General features: G+C 51.0%; 2 protein-coding genes across 4 annotated transcripts in view; one reads left to right on the forward strand and one right to left on the reverse strand.

Moving 5' to 3' along the window:
- Nucleotides 1–9,335, forward strand: part of Dennd3 (DENN domain containing 3) — a 56,884-nt gene extending 47,549 nt beyond the window's left edge. The window contains exons 17-23 of one of the 2 annotated variants that reach the window (XM_034516785.2): nt 34–141; nt 1,926–2,065; nt 2,408–2,565; nt 4,471–4,604; nt 5,901–6,007; nt 6,090–6,227; nt 7,921–9,335. In XM_034516785.2, coding sequence (XP_034372676.1) covers nt 34–141; nt 1,926–2,065; nt 2,408–2,565; nt 4,471–4,604; nt 5,901–6,007; nt 6,090–6,227; nt 7,921–8,121 — 986 coding nt within the window. In that variant the 3' untranslated portion in view covers nt 8,122–9,335. Of the gene's footprint in view, nt 1–33; nt 142–1,925; nt 2,066–2,407; nt 2,566–4,470; nt 4,605–5,900; nt 6,008–6,089; nt 6,228–7,920 lie in introns of those variants that run through there. The other variant, XR_013103329.1, reaches the window with a different exon arrangement.
- A 5,145-nt stretch (nt 9,336–14,480) lies between these two features.
- Nucleotides 14,481–19,884, reverse strand: part of Slc45a4 (solute carrier family 45 member 4) — a 72,165-nt gene continuing 66,761 nt past the window's right edge. For both annotated transcript variants that reach the window (XM_034516634.2, XM_076911477.1), the window contains exon 8: nt 14,481–19,193. In XM_034516634.2, coding sequence (XP_034372525.1) covers nt 18,828–19,193 — 366 coding nt within the window. In that variant the 3' untranslated portion in view covers nt 14,481–18,827. The remainder of the gene's footprint in view (nt 19,194–19,884) is intronic.

Consider the following 19,884-nt stretch of genomic DNA (forward strand, 5'->3'; position numbering starts at 1 on the left):
ACAGGTAACCTAATTCATGTGCCTGTGTTTCAGTGCCCATGGCTGTCCCAAAGACAACCTCGGAGACCCTAAAACACAAGATTAACCCCTCAGCTGGAGAGACGGCTCCCCAAGGCATTGAAGTCTTGCTGTATACTCCAGGTATCTTGGTTATGATGAACTTACAGACTTGGGTTGGAGGTCAGCCTGGCAGCAGTGAGGGAAAGCCCCATGCTAGAAACAGTGAGGGTGCTTTGTGTCTATAGGACGGGATCCTAACCCACGAGGGTCAAGCTCTCATGACCACTCTGCCCTCTTGTCTGTGTGGCAATGAGTCTAGTGGAGACCCAGCAGACTCGCTCATCCCCTGCCCTCTACAGTATGGGACGTTTCAGGTGTTATGTGCCAGCTCTTGTCTTTGGTTGAGGAGGTTGCTGCTGGCAAATGCTGGTATCACCGTAGGGCAGAGGGCTAGCCTGTCTCCATATGGGAAGCTAGGACGCTGCTCACTTCAGTCACCATACCAGTCCCAAGTGGACTGAAGTTTAGATGAGACACGTGCTTACACGTAAGTAGAGCGAGTGACTCCCAGACCAGCACACTCAACAGCACGGGCATGACCAGGCCAACCCCGAGTTCCTAAGCACTGAAGGACTCTATGTTTAACTACATTGATGGTTTCTGGGCTGCTGCGGTGGGTAAGGGTGTTTGCTTGCCACCAACCCTAACAACCTGAATTTGAACCCACATAGTGGAAAAAGAGAACTGACTCCCCCGAATTGTCATCTAGCTTTCACTATGTGTACATGCGTGCACGCACACACACACATACAAATAGATGTAAATAATATTAATAATAGTAATAATAACAATAATAATGATGATGATGATTCCAAGAAATTACAGTCAGGCGAGTGGGAACTCAGGGACTGTGCTGGCATGTATGATCCTGGGATGATGACATCATCACCGCGAGGGAATTCCCACCCAGCACTGGAGCATAACTCCCTGAGACACATACATCATGAAAGAGGTCACCCCAGTGCTGATACTACCGGTCTCTTGATGAGTTAGGGCAATGTCACAGTCCAAGTCGAGTTGGACATGGTGACATTGGCCTATAGTCCTAAGTACATGAGAAGTTGAGACAATACCAGCCTGGAAAAAAAATACAAGACCTTATCTCTTTTTTTTTTTTTCCCTTTTTTAGTTTTTCGAGACAGGGTTTCTCTGTGTAGCCCTGGCTGTCCTGGAACTCACTCTGTAGACCAGGCTGGCCTTGAACTCAGAAATCCACCTGCCTCTGCCTCCCAAGTGCTGAGATTAAAGGTGTGCACCACCACCGCCCGGCACAAGACCTTATCTCAATAAACAAAGAAAAAAAAAATCTCTTACAGTGCTCAAACTTTTTAAAAAATTATGCCAAGCTGGATGGGATATGGTGCATATGTATAATCACAGTATTCAGGAGGCTGAGGCAGGAGGATTATCACAAGTTCAAGGTTAGGATGAACTACACGAGACCTCATCTCAAAAACCCTAAATAAATAAGTTGACCCCCAAGCACTAAGTGTTGGTGAGAACCTGAAGCAAAATGGCATGTGAGCTTTCGGTTGGCGTGGGAATCGGTGGGCACACTGGATCTCCGTTTCTCCAGCTGACTCTCCCTCTCACGCCCGGTGTTCACCAGTCTTCTTCACACCTCCTGCCTACCTGTGAGCCCTGGTGCAACAGTACGTCCCTGCTCCATAGAGTTCTGAGTTCCAGGAGCTCACAAGACCCCAGACTCCCCAGGGAGTCATCTCCACACCCCTGCACTCTGCACTGCACTGCACTGCACTGCACTGGTGTTCTGTGGTTATCTGGAAGGCAGGAGGTGGCCCCTCCCCCACCACTGAGCTGACCGACAGTCACCTTAAAAGCTTCGGGGCGACTTTCCCCTTCAGGGCGCCTGGATCCTGCAGAGAAGGTTGAAGATGCACACCCCAAGTTGTGGTGTGCTCTGAATGAAGGCAAAGTGGTCGTGTTTGATGCTTCCTCTTGGACCGTCCACCAGCACTGCTTTAAAGTGGGTGCCTCTAAAGTGGTGAGTGCAGCACCTTTAACCCAGCGTGATGTTCCAAGTGACTCAATGACAGTCCTTCTCCAGCGTCCCTGGGTGACTTTAAGAAGCCAGGGGTCCTAAGAACATGCTGTCTGCAGAGGCCCTGATGGCTTGGTTGCACATTCCTACAATCCATATTAATTACTGCAGACTCAGCCACCTGCTAACCTGGTCTTTACCCCCCAAACCAATGCTCACTGTGTATGACTTAAACAAGGCTCTGACGTGTCAGATCCTGCAGGACCAGCGCTCACACGCGCTGATTTGGGCCTGGGTGGTACGGGTGCAGATTGTGAACCTGGTTCATACATCTCTTCCCGTTAGAACTGTATGGTGATGGCAGAGCACAGCCAGGTGTGGGTGGGCTCCGAGGATTCCGTCATCTACATCATCAATATCCACAGCATGTCCTGCAACAAACAGCTCACGGATCACCGTTCTCCGGTCACTGGCTTGGCCGTGCACAGAGGAAAGAAGCCCAGGTACCGGGGCCCTGTGGAGTAGGAAAAAGAAAAAGCTTGGTCCCCAGGGGTGTGGATGGGAAGGGGTCCTGGCCTCCTAGCTAGGCAAAAAGTGTGTGGAAGGAGACATGTGTGGCCTGGTTCTGCTTGTGGGTAGAGGAAGGAGTCTCTTGAGATGGCAAAAACGGTTTTGGCTCTCGGCCTTACAGCCAAGATTTCTCAGAGCAGCCAGCACTTTTGGCAAACTGGAGAGGGTGCACCCTCCAGGAAGTGCTGGTTGTGGTTGGAGTTCTCATTTTTCCAGACATCAGAAATGGGGCTTTGTATGAAAGAGTACCTCAGTTCTTGATGTTGACTCTCTCTAAAATGCCACTGTGGGGCACCCCCCCCCAAGACCCCAAGATTTGCCAAAAGGCCAGCTGTCTGCAGGCTGATGGGGCCACTTCCCCCTCCTGAATCTGTAAGCTACTGTCGTGTCCTGGGGTGGGTCTGGCGCCCGGGTTGCCTTCATTTTCAAGCCCATCCAGCTTGCTTCAGGGGGCTCTGCCCTTCCTGCCAAAGGTATGCAAGGCAGGCAGCCCTGGATGCTGGCACCAGTGGAGGGTCACCCTATCACAGGTGAACCCCATCTCACCCATGTGTCCCTGCCTCTATAACCCCCCAATTCCATGGCCAAGCCATCTTAAGAGAGGTTTGACGACCCATGAAGCTCTCAAATTACACTGGGCATTGTGAGGGTACAAGGGTGCTGCTACCCAGGACAGACAGATGGGAGCTGGGGTATGGCCCCCAGGCAGAGGCTTCCCTCATCTGACCATCTTCCAGTGGAGCCAGCATCCAGAGTCAGGTTTAGGAAAGCCACGGAGGTCACCCATCTCAAGGCCACCTGCTTCCTGGCTTACTTGTCCGTGTACATCCTGATGGACAGCCTCCCTTGTGTATTGGTCTCCCAAAGTCACTTTGATGGAAAGCCCCAGCAGTGGCTTAAACAAAGAGATCACTGAGTTGGGCTGGGCTCCCTCTGGATGCTGTGGGAGGCTCTCTCTGGCCTCCCCAGATATGATGGTTGCCTTGGTGTCTCCTGGCAACTTTATGTTATTCCAACTTCATGTTACCACATCCTCCCACAGTATGTGGCCATCTCTGGGCTCAAACTGCCCATTTGTAAAGACCCCAGTGCTAATGGGCCAGGGCCTACTATAATGATGGTATGTCTGCTTGACTACACCTACAGAGATCTTGTTTCTAAGTCAGGCTATATTCTGCTGCGTGCAAGGAAACCACTGTATCATTTCTCAGGGACATAATGCAACCCATGATAGCAGCTCGTGTCGCTGTGTTTATATCAACTTCAAAGCGAGCTATTTTACATGCCCTGTGACACGGTCAGATCTGACAGAGTAGAGCCCAGGGAAGGCTCGAGAGCAAGGCAGGGTCTTCTAGCTGGGTGGGGGAGCCTCCGTTCTGGCAGCATTCGCCTGCCACGCCATCTCTGGCCCCTAATACAGTGTCAGAGGTGCTTCTGTTCTCTCTCAGGTCAAGTGGGACATTCTGTGCTTACCTGAGAATGACAGGAGCTGGGAAGGTACAGGGGTCCCCAATAGTATTATCCACTGCTCACCTCAACCAGCCACTGTGGATGTCCACTCCTGGGTGCGATGTGCCTGCCCTTCCTGGCTTCTCTGAGCTGGACAGCACTGTTCAAGATTTGGTGCAGTGAATGGTGGCACAGGATCTCTCTGACACCCCATTGATCCCACGGGGCTAGAGAGAGGATCTGAGCACCCAAGACCCTGATATGTCCCTGGTGTGTCACACTTAACATCATCCCTACCGTGAATGGTGGCTTTGTTACCCCCAAGGTTAGATGCAAGGTATCCCATGGCACCTGTTAAATGCATATGCGTGTGTTTGATCCTCCTTCAGCCAGGTCTACTCCTGTAGTCTGGATGGAACGGTCTTGGCGTGGAATGTCAGCACACTTCGAGTGATCAGCCAGTTCCGGCTGCCATACGATGGCCTCATGTCCATTAGCCTGCACAATGACTGCGTGTGGTGTTGTAAGTTTCCATGTCGCTGACCAGTGAGCAGGGTGCCCTGATGCTGCTCTGGGCTGAGCCCTTCCCTTCAGTGTACATGTTTCCAGCTTTGATTCTTCCTCTCCCGGCAACCATGCTGTCCCAGTAGCTTGGCTCACCCCTCTCCATTCCTTGACAGGCTGGTGGATAGATGGCTGTCATTCTGCTCCTTGTCTGGCAGTGCCCAGCTCCTTTTTTGAACCCTGTTGAACCTGACCCAGTAACCCTGTCTTGTCCCCTACAACCTCTTCTGAGTGTGCCACACCTGCCTCTGAAGGCAAGCCTGGCTACGCTAGCTACTGTGACTTGTACCATCCCACGCCCATCCCTAGGACTCTAGTGCCTAGAGCAGAGTCAGACAGTTTGCCACGGGGTGATGGGGGGCGGGCCGGGCTCTAGGCTGGTGGCTCTTGTTCCAGCATGTTTCAGAACATCCTGGGGCACAGGAGTCTCCTGTACTGTGAGGCCGCTCTGAAGCAAATCAGAGACTTCTTGAATGCTGTCGGCAACGTGCTTAGACCTGAGTGTGCCATTTCTGCACACGCTTCCTTGCTCTGTCTCTCCCTGTTTTTCCAGGGTCTTGTATAGACCATGCTGGCCTGAAATTCTCTTAGGTAGCTATGGCTCATCTTGAACTTGCGATCTTCTGCCTCCACTGTCCCCACTCTTCACTGACTCAGGAGGGACCAGGCCTTGCCTGCACAGAGCTGATGGACGCAGGCTCGCCAGCCCTCCACAGGCACCCAGACTGTGGGCCTGCCCTCTTCCCTGCCTGCGGCTGCCCTCACTCTGCATTTTAATCCAGCTCTGTCTTCTCTGCTCTCTTTTCAGCTTCTCTTTCTGCTTCCCTTTTGCACGGGTGCTCTTAAGGGTTGGTACTGCGTGGTCTCACATCACTGGGCAGTCAGCAGCCTTCAGAGAAATTAAGAAAACTTACTTTGCCAGGATGCATATTGTTCCTGGTGAGTCCTGCCACCCAAGTTTCCCCTGCTTGCTATACTCAAGAGGACTGGGCTTGGCCCCCTGATCTCCATGAAGTGACAAGAGAACAGGAGATACCAGTCTGTGTTAGAACATCTCACAGGGACTGTGAGACAAGCTTCACAGCCATCACAGGAAGAGAGAGCCGGCTGGGCAGGCAGTTCCTGCCTTTCAGGGGTGTCCTAGTTGCCAGAACCCCTGTAGCTCCTGACTCTGCCCGACTCTCCTTTCTTCCTCTTGACTTGAGCATGCCCTGCCCATCCATCCCTCCTCTCCTCTCGGTTCTTCCTCCCACAGGTACAGTCCACAAGATCCTGGTGAGGACACCGCAGGGTTTTGTTGAGCTGAAGACCAAACATCCCAATGAGAAATCTTCCTTCCTGACCTTCCAACTTCTGCCTGAGGTACTCCAGGCCTGTGTGTGCAAGTCCAGCCTTGGGCTGTCTTGGTTGCAGTGCTATTGTCCCACGGTGATTTCTGTCCCAGGAGCAGCAGCTGTGGGCGGCCTCTACAGGGGTCAGTGAGCTGTATATCTGGAGCCTGAAGGATCTGGACCAGCCTCCTCAGAAGACTCCATTACAAGACTGCACCGAGGTCACCTGTATGATCCGAGTGAAGAGGCAGGTGAGGTGAAAGTGTCTAGCCACCAGCATCCCCTCAGGTCCCTCTGGCCTTGTCTGTGTGGCTCTGTCTTCTTCCAAGGTTCCTTTCCTCCTTAGTGGGAATGAGTGGAATATGAGGCTGGCTGTGCCAGAAATTGTCATGTGCCTCAGATTTCTTAGTGCTCCGTCTGGCGAATGACAACCCTACTTCTCCCAGCTGGAGGCCTAGTCAGCACCAATCCCAGGCTAGTGTGGGCAGGCTAGCTGCTTCACTGGAGACAGCAGGCACACACTGTCTGTTAATATTGCAAAAGAATTCAGAGATCTGCCTGCCTCTGTTAAAGATGATAAGATAGCTGGGTAGGACCAGTGCCTGAAATTTCCTTTTCTACCATACCTGGGCCTCACCTTGCTATGTCCCAGGGTGACCCTGAGCTCAGGAATCTGTCTGCCTTTGTAAGTGTAAACAAAAAACTTAGCTGGGTAGGGTCTCCTTGAATCACCACTCCCTAAGTCTCTTTCTCTCTTTCCTTAGTGTCTCTCTGTCAAGTTGGCTCACAGTGCAGCTGCCTCTGTTCCTTTAGATCTGTGAGGCCCCACAGACAACTCATGCTGTATCCCTGTGTTTTTGCATAGTTGAGAGATTATATATTGTTGAACTCATGCTTTTTAGAGTTCTTTCCCACAGCCTTAAGGCCTGTCCTGAAGGTCCCAGCATTTACCATTCTGCTGAGACATCAGCCACACCCTTGACTCCTGGGCTCAGTGCTTTGATTATGATGGATTCATTAGCGATAACAGGGAGGCCATTCCTTGAAGGAAGAATGGGAAAATATGTACATTATTATACACACAAGCCTTATGCCCACAGCAGCCATCGACACTTGTGGAGGCCCACATATGCTGGCTGTGTCCCAGGGGCAGGAACAATGTCATTCTGTCCCTACCAAGGCCATGCTGTACCTGGCAACACAGTTCTGGGGCTTGGGGTGAGGCACACACAATGTAGGTGAGTGTCTGTGGGGGAAGACTGCTACCTGTCCAAGGAAAGGGCAGGAAGGGACTGAAGGCCTACTGTTCCCTTAGGTCCCCTCTAGAGCACCTTCACTGAACTCAAACCTCCTGCAGGGCTCAGCATGTTCCAGGAGAGCCAAGCGAGGTATTAAACAACAATCATCCCAGTAAGGCTGTGAAGCGTGGTCCATCCTGGGGCCCCCTTCTGCGTAAAATGCAGTAGTGGAGCAGGCCAAAGGTAGACAGTCCCATGCCCAAAAGGTAAACTGGAATGAAGAGAAAAAAAAAGACAGATGTGACAGGTCCCATCTGTGCCCAGTGTGTGGCAAGGTGTGATCCCATTGTGTGAAGTGGAGCTAGAGTCAGCTGGTCTGCAGTGTGGACTTGGTGTAAGGTACGCGAGCCTTACACACACACACACACACACACACACACACACACACACACACACACGCTCACTACTCCAGCTCTCACACCCATCCTCCCACAATGACAGCTGAAGTTGCCCTCAGCAGATCTCAAGTACAGGAGACAGCATGAGCCGGGGCCACATTGTCCCAAGGGCTTTCAGGCCTGAAGGTCTGTCCTCGGCCCTTCAGGTGGCCCAGACGCTTGGCCAGCAGGAAGGACATGTGTTTGGGGACGTGCATCTGTCACAGAGCACTGAGCTTCAAGGGAGTATCTCTGTTTCTCTCCCACAGATCTGGGTGGGCGGCAGGGGGCTGTCTCAGGGAAAAACCAGAGGGAAGATCTACGTTATGGACGTGGAGAAGGTGACGGTGGAAAAGGAGCTGGTGGCACACTCGGACACTGTGAGGACCCTGTGTTCTGCTGAGGACCGATATGTATTGAGTGGAGCAGGCCAGGAGGAGGGAAAGATCGCCATCTGGAAAGTTGAGTAAACGCTCTGCACTGAGCCTGTGAGAGGACACCTCCCGACCCACCGCTGTGTCAGTGGCTTGCTGGGTGGGGCCTGTCTGTTCCAGGGGCCTTCACCTCCTTGGGTGAGCAGCTACATCCCATTGCTGATAACCTCCACTGTAAAGTTACCTCATGTTACCTAGAAACTTCCAGAATCCACACCTGGGAGCCAGCACCTCAGCTGCCAACCTAGCTGAATCGCATGTGACCTGTGGGCCTCAAGTCTGGCCTCTCCTCTGCATTTGCTGTTTACTCTGCAAACACTTGGGCTCAGTGGTGTGGCAATGACTGCTATGTCAGTCAGCCACAGAGCCTATCAGGACTCCACTCACTTCCTGATTCCAGAGAGGCTTGCACTGGGCAGGTGATTCCCCCTTCAGGGAAGGTGACCAAGGCCTGCCCCAGGGAGGGGACAGGACTGGTCAGGTTTGTCTGTTTAGAAACTGGGCAGCTGAGCAGCTCTGTCTTACCATTAAAGTTTTAATGAAGACATCAATGACTACAGGCAGGAAGCTCGTCCCGGAAGTATACTCATGAGTGACCGCGTCACTGGCTCGTGGTACAGCTGCACTTTGTGTGTCTCCTGCATGTGTGTTCACAGCGCCTCTCTATTGAACTGTACATAGCTATCTGCACGGAGGCTTGTGAATGTATTTACCATACTGGCCCAATTTCATCCTAGAAATGTTCTGTGAGGTGGGTTTCAATCTGGATGTTTCAGTATGGATGCTGGGCCGGAGGATACGCCCTATCTCCTGTGAATCCTCCTGTGAGTTCTGCTTGGAGCCCTCTGGGTCCCCTGCCTTGGGTTTTCAAGACTCCATGTCCACCATTGGAGAGGCAGTCACTGAGTTACCAATGGTCTATGCCGGTCTCTAAGATCAGGCCAGGGTCCAGAGGCACTTGAGCTCATGCGTGTGAAGACCCAGGCCTGGAGCATCTGTGCCACTGCCTGCTGGCTCCCTTGAACATAGTGCAGAGGGTCTCTCTCAGAGCCACATCCCTCCCCTGGAGTCTGTGCTCCCTGAGGGGTGTTCCATATGTCCAGAAGGACAATGTGGCCAGCAGCCAAGGGCACAGGTTCAAACTGTCTTTGTAAAAGTCGATCATAAATGCATTCTAAGTTATTTAATGCCAGTCCGTGTATGACCAGGTGTTTACAACTTGTGATAATAAACCCTTTCTGTTAATGCTGGCTGCTCCATCTGGCTGCTGTGAATGGGATAGAGGGGTCTTGGAACTGGAAGTGCGTTTTCTTTGCAGTGCTTGAGATGGAACCAGGGTCTGTCTCTTCCCCATAATCAAGGGCTCTAACACCGAGCCACATCCTCTCAGCCTTGGAGACGGCTGGAAGTTGAGCACTTTCGCTTTTGTGACAAGGTGGAACTCTGTAGCCCAGGATGGCCTCAACCTCCAGCTCCTGCCTTAACCGCCCAAGTGCTGGGGTGACAGGCATGCTGACCATAGTTGGGAGACTGTTTTTAGTTTCTCTGTTTATTCTAAGCATTGATCAAGCTGTTCCGAGTTGGACTCATTTGTGGTGATTTTAATTTCTACGATCTCATATGGAACAACCAACTGGTACAAAGAACCAGGGACTTTAGGGAGTAGTCACTTATACCAAGAGGAGAAGCAGTGGACAGTGGTGGGGCTGTTCTCTGGTACCCAATGGACAGGAGTGAGCACATGGCATTATATTTGTGAGGGGTTACTGGGATGAAATGGTGCACTTTGACCACCTTTGGTTTCTCTGTGTCTTGGACTCAACCAGTAAGGGAGGGGTGAACTCATCCCAATGGTGAAGCCCGTGTCTCCCTGGCTCTAGATCCGTCCTTGAGGGTAAGAAGGCGTGTTGTGTGGCTATGGGTCCTAGGAGTGTGCCTGCTATGGCTCTGCAGGGTTTGACAGTGCTCAGGCAAGGGTGGGACCAGTGGTATAGTCAACTGTGCAGCACTGACATCTCCATCATGGGAACGGCTGCAAAACAAAACTCTTACAAAATGACTCACCAGGCTGGGCAGTGGTGGCGCATGCCTTTAATCACAGCACTTGTGAGGCAGAGGCAGGTGGATCTTTGTGAGTTTGAGGCCAGCTACAGAGTGAGTTCTGGGATAGCCAGGGCTACACAGAGAAACCCTGTCTTGGGGGGGAAATAAGAGAGTGAGAGAGAAACCTACCAGGCACAGTGGTGCGTGCCCTTAGTGGCAGCACTCTAGAAGCCGAGGATCATAAGCTCAACAATGGTGTGAGTTCAGGGTGAACCGGGACAGCTCAGTGGGGCAAAAGGTGGAGAGAGCCTGGGGAGAGCTTAGTGTTTGTATTAGTTATGTTTCTTGTTGCTGTGACAAAATCCGTGCCGGAAACAACTTGTGGGGGGGGGGGGGAAATTTCTTTTAGCTCACAGTTTGAGGGTCTGGTCCAGTCTAGTGGGGGAAGGTGTGATGGCAGGAGAGGGTGGGACACTGGTCCCATTGTACCACACAGGTGATTGCTGGTGCTGAGCTGGGCCCCTAACCCTTGGGATGGTGCCACTTGAATTGCACTAAGTGTGCACAGACTACATTCTCTGATTAAAAGAGAAAGACTGCCTGACTACATAAAAATGATCCAACTGGGCTGGTGAGATGGTTCAGTGGGTAAGGTTCGCTACCATGCCTGACAACCTGCGTTCCCTTCCTGGGACCCCCATGGTGGAAGGAGATAATGGACAGCTCCTTCCTCAATGATATCGTGTGTCGTCTACCAGAGATGTGGTTTGTAAAAGCGTGGCTGAGAGAAAAGGACAAAGGATGGGATACAAGTAACACATGCACACGCACACACACGTGCACACACACACACACACCACACTCCACACCCCACATGTGGCTGGGCTCCTGTAAGACAAGACCACCTTCAGCAAATGGTGACTAACTGCCAACTTACAAAGTGAAGGCAGGGGTCAGGAGCTCAAGGTTATCCACAACCACATAAGCAACTTTGAGACCAGCCTCAAAAAAAAAAGACAGTCTTAGATTTAGTAAGATGTGTTAATAGAGACATAAAACAGAATATGGACAAAACCCAGACTACAGATGGAGACTATGGCATCTTCCTTTCAGTGACTGGTGGAACTCTGAGGGTGACTATCCAACAGCAGCCGTGTAGAGGGAGGGCTCAGACAGCTGCAGCAGATGCTGGACAATACAGTTAGGAAAGGTCTGACTCCCATAGAACAGAAACATGCTCTCTGACCACATAGAGTTAAGAAAGGTTCTAATCCCACTCAGGAGGCAGAGGCAGGTGGATCTCTGTGTTCGAGGGCAGCCTGATTTACAGAGTGTGTTCCAGGACAGCCAGGGGTATACAGGGAAACCCTGTCTCAAAAACCAACCAACAACCAAAGGTCCTGATCCTACAGGACATGCTGACTACAAAGTTTATTTAGATCCCACTATACTTGGTTTATGAGGTGCCGGGGTTCGAACCCAGGACAAGTAAAGCCCTAAAGTAACTAGGCTACGTCCTCAGCTTTATTCATGGTGTTTTCAAGTGTCTGTAGCTTACAAAGGAATTTCCTCAGACAGAGCACCTACGTACACACATGACAAATAACAGTGAAGACTGTTTTTCCTAGGATGGGGAACAGGCAGGATGTTTGCTCTCATCTCTAGGCAACACTGCATGGAGTTTCAGCTACTGCACTGGGCAAGAACAGCAAACACATAGAGTGGACTGGTTAGTTGTGGTGGCTCATGGTTCTACTCCTAGCATTTGTGAGGCTGAGACAGGAGGACTGCCAGGAGCTTGAGGCCAGCCTGAAGTTATGTGAGACTTTACCCACTCCCACCAAAAACACAGAAGAAAAACAAGAACTGAAGAGATGGCTCAGTGGTTCAAAGCCCTGACTGATCTAGAGGGTCTAGGTTTTGTTCCCAGCACCCATGAGGCCTCTTCTGGCTTTGAACGCTGGGCAGGCATGTAGTGCACAGAGATTTAAGCAGGGAAAACACTCATCCACATAAGAAGTCGCAAAACAACAGCTAAGAAAGACTAGTCTGTAAGGAGTATGGCTGTCTGCTTACAGACATCACTGTCTGTAGAAACCTGAGAAACGTGAAACTCAGCTTGGTAATGGATATGACGTCAAGGACACAGGATTGCAGCAGAAAACCAGAACTATTTAAGCTGTACTGACTGTGTAAAGCAGTCCGAGGTGGAAGGACAACCAATGCAAGATGGAAGGCCAGAAGACCAGTATCCTGAAAGGCCAGACATCCTGGACAGAAACTTTATAAAAGTCTCAAAAGACACATTGTGTTCATGAACTGCAAAGCTGATCATTGTAACATCTGCTAAGTGACTGAGATTCGTGGATTCCAGAGCTGGGGATTACATCACGTAAAGAAATGCTGAGAAAAAAACGTTTTAAAAAGAGATCCGAGAAACAAGTTGGCCAGGATGTGGTTTTAAAGCATCCCTTCAAACTGCAGTGACTGAGAAAGCAATGATGCTATCTGTTGTGACAGGTAGGCAGGCCAGAAGGACAAAGTGCAGGTTCTGGGCGAACGCATAGAAACAAGAAAGCCACTGGACAAGAAGTGCATAGGCATGCCAAGTGTATGCAGCCATCGCTGCGCCGCAGGTGACGGGAAGGACACTACACATGACTCCATCAAAACACCATATTAAAATGGAAAAATAAAAATAAAAAGCTAGGCACAGTGGCTCATGTCTGTAGTCCCAGCTTTTCTGAGGCTGAGGCAGGAGGATCACAGTGAGTCTGAGGCTAGCCTGAGCTTATGGAAAAAGGCCCTGTTTCAAAATCTATGATATAAATGAAAAAATAAAATAGAAAAAAAAAGGAACCATAATTAGGGCAAACACTAGATCCAACAAAAGCTTTTTTTTTTTTAATTTAAATCCCCAATATGTAAAGAGCATTTACAAATTAAGATGAAAAGCCAAACTGAAAAGCTCCCTTACCAATGAAGCTACTTAGATGGCCACTTAAAAAAGATGTTCAGTGGGGCTGGGGGGTGGCTTTGTGCTTAAAGGCACTTGTTTCTGTTGCAGAGGTCCTGGGTTTTTGGTTTCCGACATCCATGTGTTGGCTCACAGGACCTGCAACTGTAGTTCCAGGGGCTCTATCGCCCTCTCCTGGCCTTTGCAGGCACCTGCACACACATGGTAAATGTCTAAACACACAGGCTAAACACTCATAAGAAAGATGCTTAGCATGGCTAGTTTCCAGCACAGTGCAACTTAAATCATGTCATTTGATGGCTGGGTGTGTGACATCACACATTTTCATTAGCACAGAGAAAAGGTGAGCTTCCTCAGCCAGGGGCACTGTGTGCACACACCCGTCACTCCAGCGTGCTGAGACACACACAGTGAAACCTATGGAACTGACAAGAGACTAGGGGCCCTTCCCTTCAGTAGTCACTGCACACATACCATCTTAGAGACTGACCTCTGGCAAGCTAGGAGACGGTCCCAGCCCAGGACTGTTGTCGCCTCCCAGTTGAGGTTACACAGATAGGGTGTTTGAGTCACAAGTCACTCACTGTGCCATGGCTGCTGAAGGCCTGGAAGGTGCTGACTCTGGCTCCTGAAGCCGGCAGTGGGTGGGTGCCCCTTTGGAGAAATTCTTTCCTAGTGCCACCCTTGAGATCCCCTGAGAGCTCAGGCACTCGGGGCTGGTAGACAGTAGGGGTGCCACACCTGGCTCTCCCCAGCGGGGGAGAAGGGGCCTGACTTGAGTGTGTGTGTGAAGGTAGAATCTCAGGGCCCTGGGCCACACTACCAGTACTTAACTGCCTGTCAGAAACCACTGTTTTTTGGCCCAACAGGGTCCTTTAGGGCTCCACAGTAGGAGTTCGCAGCACGACCCCAGCCCCATGCTCAGGGAGTGACCCAGGTTGAGAACCTTAACAAGGGTTGTTACTGTTATAAACCTTAGCAGGTTACCAGGAGACACACAATGTATTCTGTCCCAGGAAGGCATGGGACACCCACCTCCAGCACCCAAGACTGTACACATACACAAGGGCCAGATATCTCCCCTTTTGCATATTAGGGCCTCTCATTGCTCAGCAGTTTTCCTACAGCAGGGAGGACCCCATCCTACCACCAGGAAGGAACAGGTCCGACCTCCTCACCTCTGGGCAGAAGTGACTCTGGGGGGCTGGACTGCTGGGGCCCAAAGCTGCAGGAGCCTATTTTATGGGCCCCGGGGGAGCTCTGGGGACCCTGCCATGCCTGTAGGCATTGGCCACAGCCAGGAAGAACATTCTGCCTCCCCCTGGACTCAACAGGCTCTGGGTGGGCAGCGACTTGAAATGACAGGACCACACTATCACCTGCAATGATAACATTTATTGAATTAGCCACAGTATAACAGCAATAAAGGCAGGGAGGCACCAGCCTGGCAGGAAGGAGTCAGGCTGTACACACCGAGCGATGTACAGGGGCCCAGCAGCCCAGCATGTTTCAAAGAAAGAACAAAGCCCCAGGGGCGGGGGTGAGGGGGGTCTGGACAGCAGCAGGCGTAAACATCCACCTAATAAAAAAACAAAGTCATGTGTGATAGAACTCTCTCTAGAATCTGCTTCTTCATAAATTGTAACATGTGTTTAACACACACTTAACCGTTGCTAAAATCAGCAAGAGCTATTACAGTGCTCCAACTTAATAAGTTGATAACAGTTGTCCTGTTTCCAGTTCACAAAGGAACTAAATCGTTTTGTTCCGAGGAGCCTGGGGAGTGCCATTGTGCCGAGGCCTTTCTAACAACTGTTCTTCCTGCTACTGAATCCCCAGTACAGGACCCTTCAGCAGGCAGCAGGGGCTCCCAGAGGTTGCTCTGTTCTCCTGGAGGCCCAAGGGTTGCGTCAAAGGGGCCAGCTCAGGCTTCAGCCATGATGCTGGCTTTTCATGGTGATGAGCTACTGAGTGCACACTCCCTGCCTGCCACGTTGAAGAGTCAGTCCAAAATGGGATAAAATCGACAGCACAATTGCTGTGCTGGGCAGGCCCCAGGCACTCTCGAAAGCTCTGCTTTTAGTTCACATGCCGAGGAGTGAGCCCATTTCTGGTGACAGCCATTGGAGGATGATTCCCCCGTGGCTTTACCTGCACAATCCAGGTGTTGGTTAGTGGCTGAAGACAGAGGCTCAGGTGGAAGCGGAACAGCTAGGGAGTCATGGCATTTGGTGCGTATGAAGTTGATGAGTGTCCGGTCTCAGTAGATGGTGTTTTACAACACTGACCTGTGTCATATGTAGCCATGGTTGCTGCTGCCGCACAGACCACTTGCCACAGACAAAGGGAGCCATCAACTCCACAGGCTGCAGAAGCCAGTGGCACCAGGGAGATAAGGCGGCCAGGCTGCTGCTGGTGGAGGGGCCACAGCACTTTCTATACCGTGCCTTCTACGACATCCTCACCACTCCAGGCCACCAACCAGATCCTGCTCTGTCACTCCCAACCTTGCCCAAACTAGCCCTCACATGGCCCTGAGAATCTCAAGGGTGGAAGTCTGAAGGCTGTGCACCTGTGTGAATGTTCCAGCTGAGACCTTAGACTAAGAACAATGTCCCATAGCCAGTTTTCCAGATACCAGGAAGTGCCACCATACCATTCTGCCCTGAGACTGTGGACCTCTTAACAGCTCGTACTCTTGTGCAGGCAAACTTGGGCCACACATCTTAAGAGGCATCTCTTAAAACATCTGTTGACTTTCATAGGCAACAGAAACAGGCTCCCTTCCCTTAGTAACCTGCTTGCAATCCTGTGGCCTGGGACCAGCGGAAACTTTGCTAATCCCCTACCACAAGGTGCTTGCACATAGTCTAAATCCCAAGGCGCTACAAAGCTAACTCCTTTTGCATCCTCGGCATTGGCTACAAATGGGCATCTGCTTGACTGCCGGTCCCCTGGGTCCAGGTAACTAAACCACTTTTCCTCTCAAGATCATAGACCACAGGAGAGCTACTCAGGTGCACTCTCTGGGATCCCACTGCCTATAGGTGCTGGGTCTGCAAGCCCAGGTCAGGAAACAGAAATACCTGGGCTGGTCTGAGCAACACAAGCTTTGGGGTCACTGACTGCAAAGCCAGTCCTCCTCCCCTCTGACAACTGCCCACTGGTGCCATCTCAGAATAATCTCTCAGTGAGGTAAGGGCTAGGCAAACGTGTCCGACTACTTGTTTACCCCAGATGAGACAACAGTCACCTTAAGGTCGTCCATGGCTCACTAGGTTTATCTGCAAGGAAGCCCAGAAATCAACTCTATTACCACCCTTGGGTCTCCATCCCAAGGGCCCTCACACTGACCAGACCCAGACAGCAGCCTTTGGATGTAAACGTCTTAACAGGCTCAGGTCTTAAAAAAATACCAGATGTGCAACCTGATCTGACAGCAACAAATAGGCATGCCTCTGGCTGTTTTTACCTGGGTGTCAGCATCCTACCAGTGGCTTTGCCAAGACCTGTGCCATGAACAGTGTCCTTGTGTTACTTCAGATTATGGTGAGGCTGGTGTCTTAAGACTGGCCCACTGTTTGTGGTGATCCTATTATCTCTTGCTCCTGTAGGACTGCTAGACCCCAAACCTCCTGTCATTCAGGTTCAGCGAGCATGGTCTGCAGAAGCCTCTGGGTGGGATGCTGTGAGCAGCGTGTGTCCTAAGACCCCACGCTCATTTTGATGGTTCCAGGTTTTGCCCACTTAATTGTCCTCTGCATCCCTGCCTCCCTCTGTCCCCCTATGGCAAAGTGAAAAAGCAGGGTGCATGAAAACAGAGGCTGTAGTCCTTAGTCTCAGGAAGGAGGGGATACCATCTTAAAACTAAGTTGCATGTGAGTGACCTGCCAAGGATGCTGGTTGGAGAGAGGAGACCAGAAGTGCCCACTTCCCCAAAGAGACAGAGCAGCCCACTGACAGGGCTTAGCTGGCTGGGGGCTTAGCATTGGGACTGAGCTTAGGAATCCAATTTCCCCTACCCAAGGAGACTTGCAATTCTATTCTCAAGGGCAATACAGAAAACACTGGAAGGTGGAGCTAGTCCTCTGCCGGTGTAGGCTTGAGGAAAGACCGAGGCAGGTGGAAGGTACCCTTGTACCCTGAGCACACACCTCTGCTCCCCAGATGTAGAACACTAAAGATGACAGTACCACCTGGGTGGGAAAAGTGGCAAGACAGAGCCCAGCCAAGGACATAAACACGGCGTTCCTTTGAAGACACAGAAAATTCAAGTAATTTATTTAAAAACTGCTTACTTTCATCTTGAAATATATATGTGTGTATATCTGCTTTAGGTGCTCATACGCCGCATGATTCTCATGCACTTTAAAGGACTTTATGTAGAAAGATCAACCGAGGCAGCAAGAGCACGGCTCTGCCTTCATCTGGGTACCATCCGGGGGACCGCCCCTCTCCTGAGTGCAGACTGACTTTCATGAACCGAGACACTGTGGAGTTGTTAAACAGAGACTGTCACTTGTAAAGTCTTTACCCACAGCTGCAGCATTTGCTGAGCCTGCTTCCCTGAAGCCCAAGTTTTGCTCATGTGCAGAAATTGAGACCTGCGCGGGGCTCCTGGGTCAGCAGCCTCCTGCTCAGGCAGATGCTCACTTCTCTTTGCCTTCATTCCCATTCCAGTGACCATCAGTAGGAGCAGGTGATGAGGTCACAAGATTTCAGTTAGGTTCCAGCGAGGATCAATGTCACCAATGTGGCAGGGAGGTAGGCCTTGGCACCTTCACGTGCCCTACTCTGATGCCATTGTCCCCCACTCTCGAGGTAGCCTTGCAGCAGGACTTGGGAGCCAATGCTCACCTGGAGCTCTGTGCCTGGATTTCCAGCCAAACATGTAGAGACAAGCTGAAGTGTCACACAGAGCCAACAGCTGCCCTGTGGTGGCTTCTGGGGAGGACCATGTGGGTAGGGACAGGACGCAGACAAACTTACACACAAGCACGCAGGAGGCACACTGAGAGTTCACATTCAGCCCTGCTGATTGGTGCTGTCCCTGGGTGGGATGTCTGGAGGCTGCCCTGGGGAATGGCTCCCTTCCGCTCAAACACCTCTGGGACCCTTCCCCGGCTTTGGTGTGTGGTCTCAGCTGTGCACAGGACCGTGAGCCTAACTCACCAGAGATGCTGTTCTTCTAAGAAAACCACAGTTGTGAAAAAGAAAATACTGTTTTTAAAATAAACAGAAAAATACTCTGAAGCGCTGCAATACCAGCCTGGAGCTGCAGGTGTCCCTGACAGACACCCGCTGCCAATCTGTATGTTGCGCTGCTGTTGTCTGCTGCCTTCAGATGACACCTGCCAAGGGAGCCAGTTTCTGCACTTCCAATTACTGGTCTAGAAATGCAGACCCTTACATTTTCTAAATTGCTTATTGACTATGCTGTGAATATCTCACAATTTAAAACATGCAGAATGATATACCTGCAGAATAAAAGACAGCTGAAATTAAGTTCTTTTTCAATAAAAAAAAATATTTCAAATGATTTTTTTTTAATTGTGGGAAAGGTAATTAGTGTGATATTTTTGTCTAATAGCTCAAACCTACCCTACACCTAACACCTACTGAACTTGGACTGTGCTCTGGGAAGGACTCCAGCTCGCATGCTGTTGGCAAGCATAACGCCCAGTGCATCCTGCCCTCCAGTGTGGAATGTACTAGCTGGGGCTCACACCATGGACTCCGTCTCCACCAACCCCCGCAGGCCCCCCTTCCGAGACAGCTTCAGTACAGTGGGCTTTTCACTGTCTGCTCCACCCTCGCCTTCGCCAGTGGGCCCTGAGGACAGGCCTTTCTGTTCCTCCTTGGCTTCTTCTGACACCTCAGGGTAGATGACCAGGAATGTGGCTGTCAGGAAGCCCAGGAAAGAGCCCACAGAGGCCACTATGGGGATGACAATGATAGTATTCACAGCGTCAACCACACCCCCAAGGGCAGATGCAACCAGGATCTGGGAGATGTAGACCTGACATGAGAGGATGGCACAGTCGATGCCAAATCCACGCTTGGAATTCCCCGGACTGTGGTGGACATACTGCAAGAGAAGAGACACATGTGTGAGGGCACAGAGAAGGTGATGATCATTAGGACCTTGAGGCTACGAGCACCAAATGCACTGAGAGGAGACACACTTGCCTGAGCTAGGCAGCTAGCAAATGCCAAGCTGGACTCTCCAGAGCCAGAGAGGTAGAACATTATGGTTCACAGGGAGGAACTCAGAAGTAGTTCTACAACCTAATCAGGACTTTATTCCCCAGGATACCACCTCCAGTCCTAAGAGAGAGGCAGGGCAGACATAGGGGTGGCCACCTCACCCCAGAGATCTCCTTGGAGAGCAGGGAGCTCAAGTCACTCATGCACGAGGGCTCAGGTGACAGAGCTGGGGATACCGGGCAGTTTTATTTGTTCATGTTTCTTGAACACGATATAAAAGAATGTCTGGGCACTACATGGCTACCCGCACCCCATCATCCTTGAGATATGGATGCAATCTACCCAGAAGATGGAAACCATAGACTTTAGCTTGTGTACACCACAGTCAGAGGGAGATTGTAAACACACCTTCCAGAAACCAGAAGGAACAACAGAAGAGAGCCCCACCTTACTCAAGCAACAGAGGCCATAAGGGCGCAACACCCATTTCACCATATATGGGACATGCTGGGTGACAGATGGTATAAACAGTTAATTTAAGGGCTGAAATCATATATGTATGCTTTCTCTGA

Source organism: Arvicanthis niloticus, chromosome 13, assembly GCF_011762505.2.
Source record: "Arvicanthis niloticus isolate mArvNil1 chromosome 13, mArvNil1.pat.X, whole genome shotgun sequence".
Classification (NCBI taxonomy): Eukaryota; Metazoa; Chordata; class Mammalia; order Rodentia; family Muridae; genus Arvicanthis; species Arvicanthis niloticus.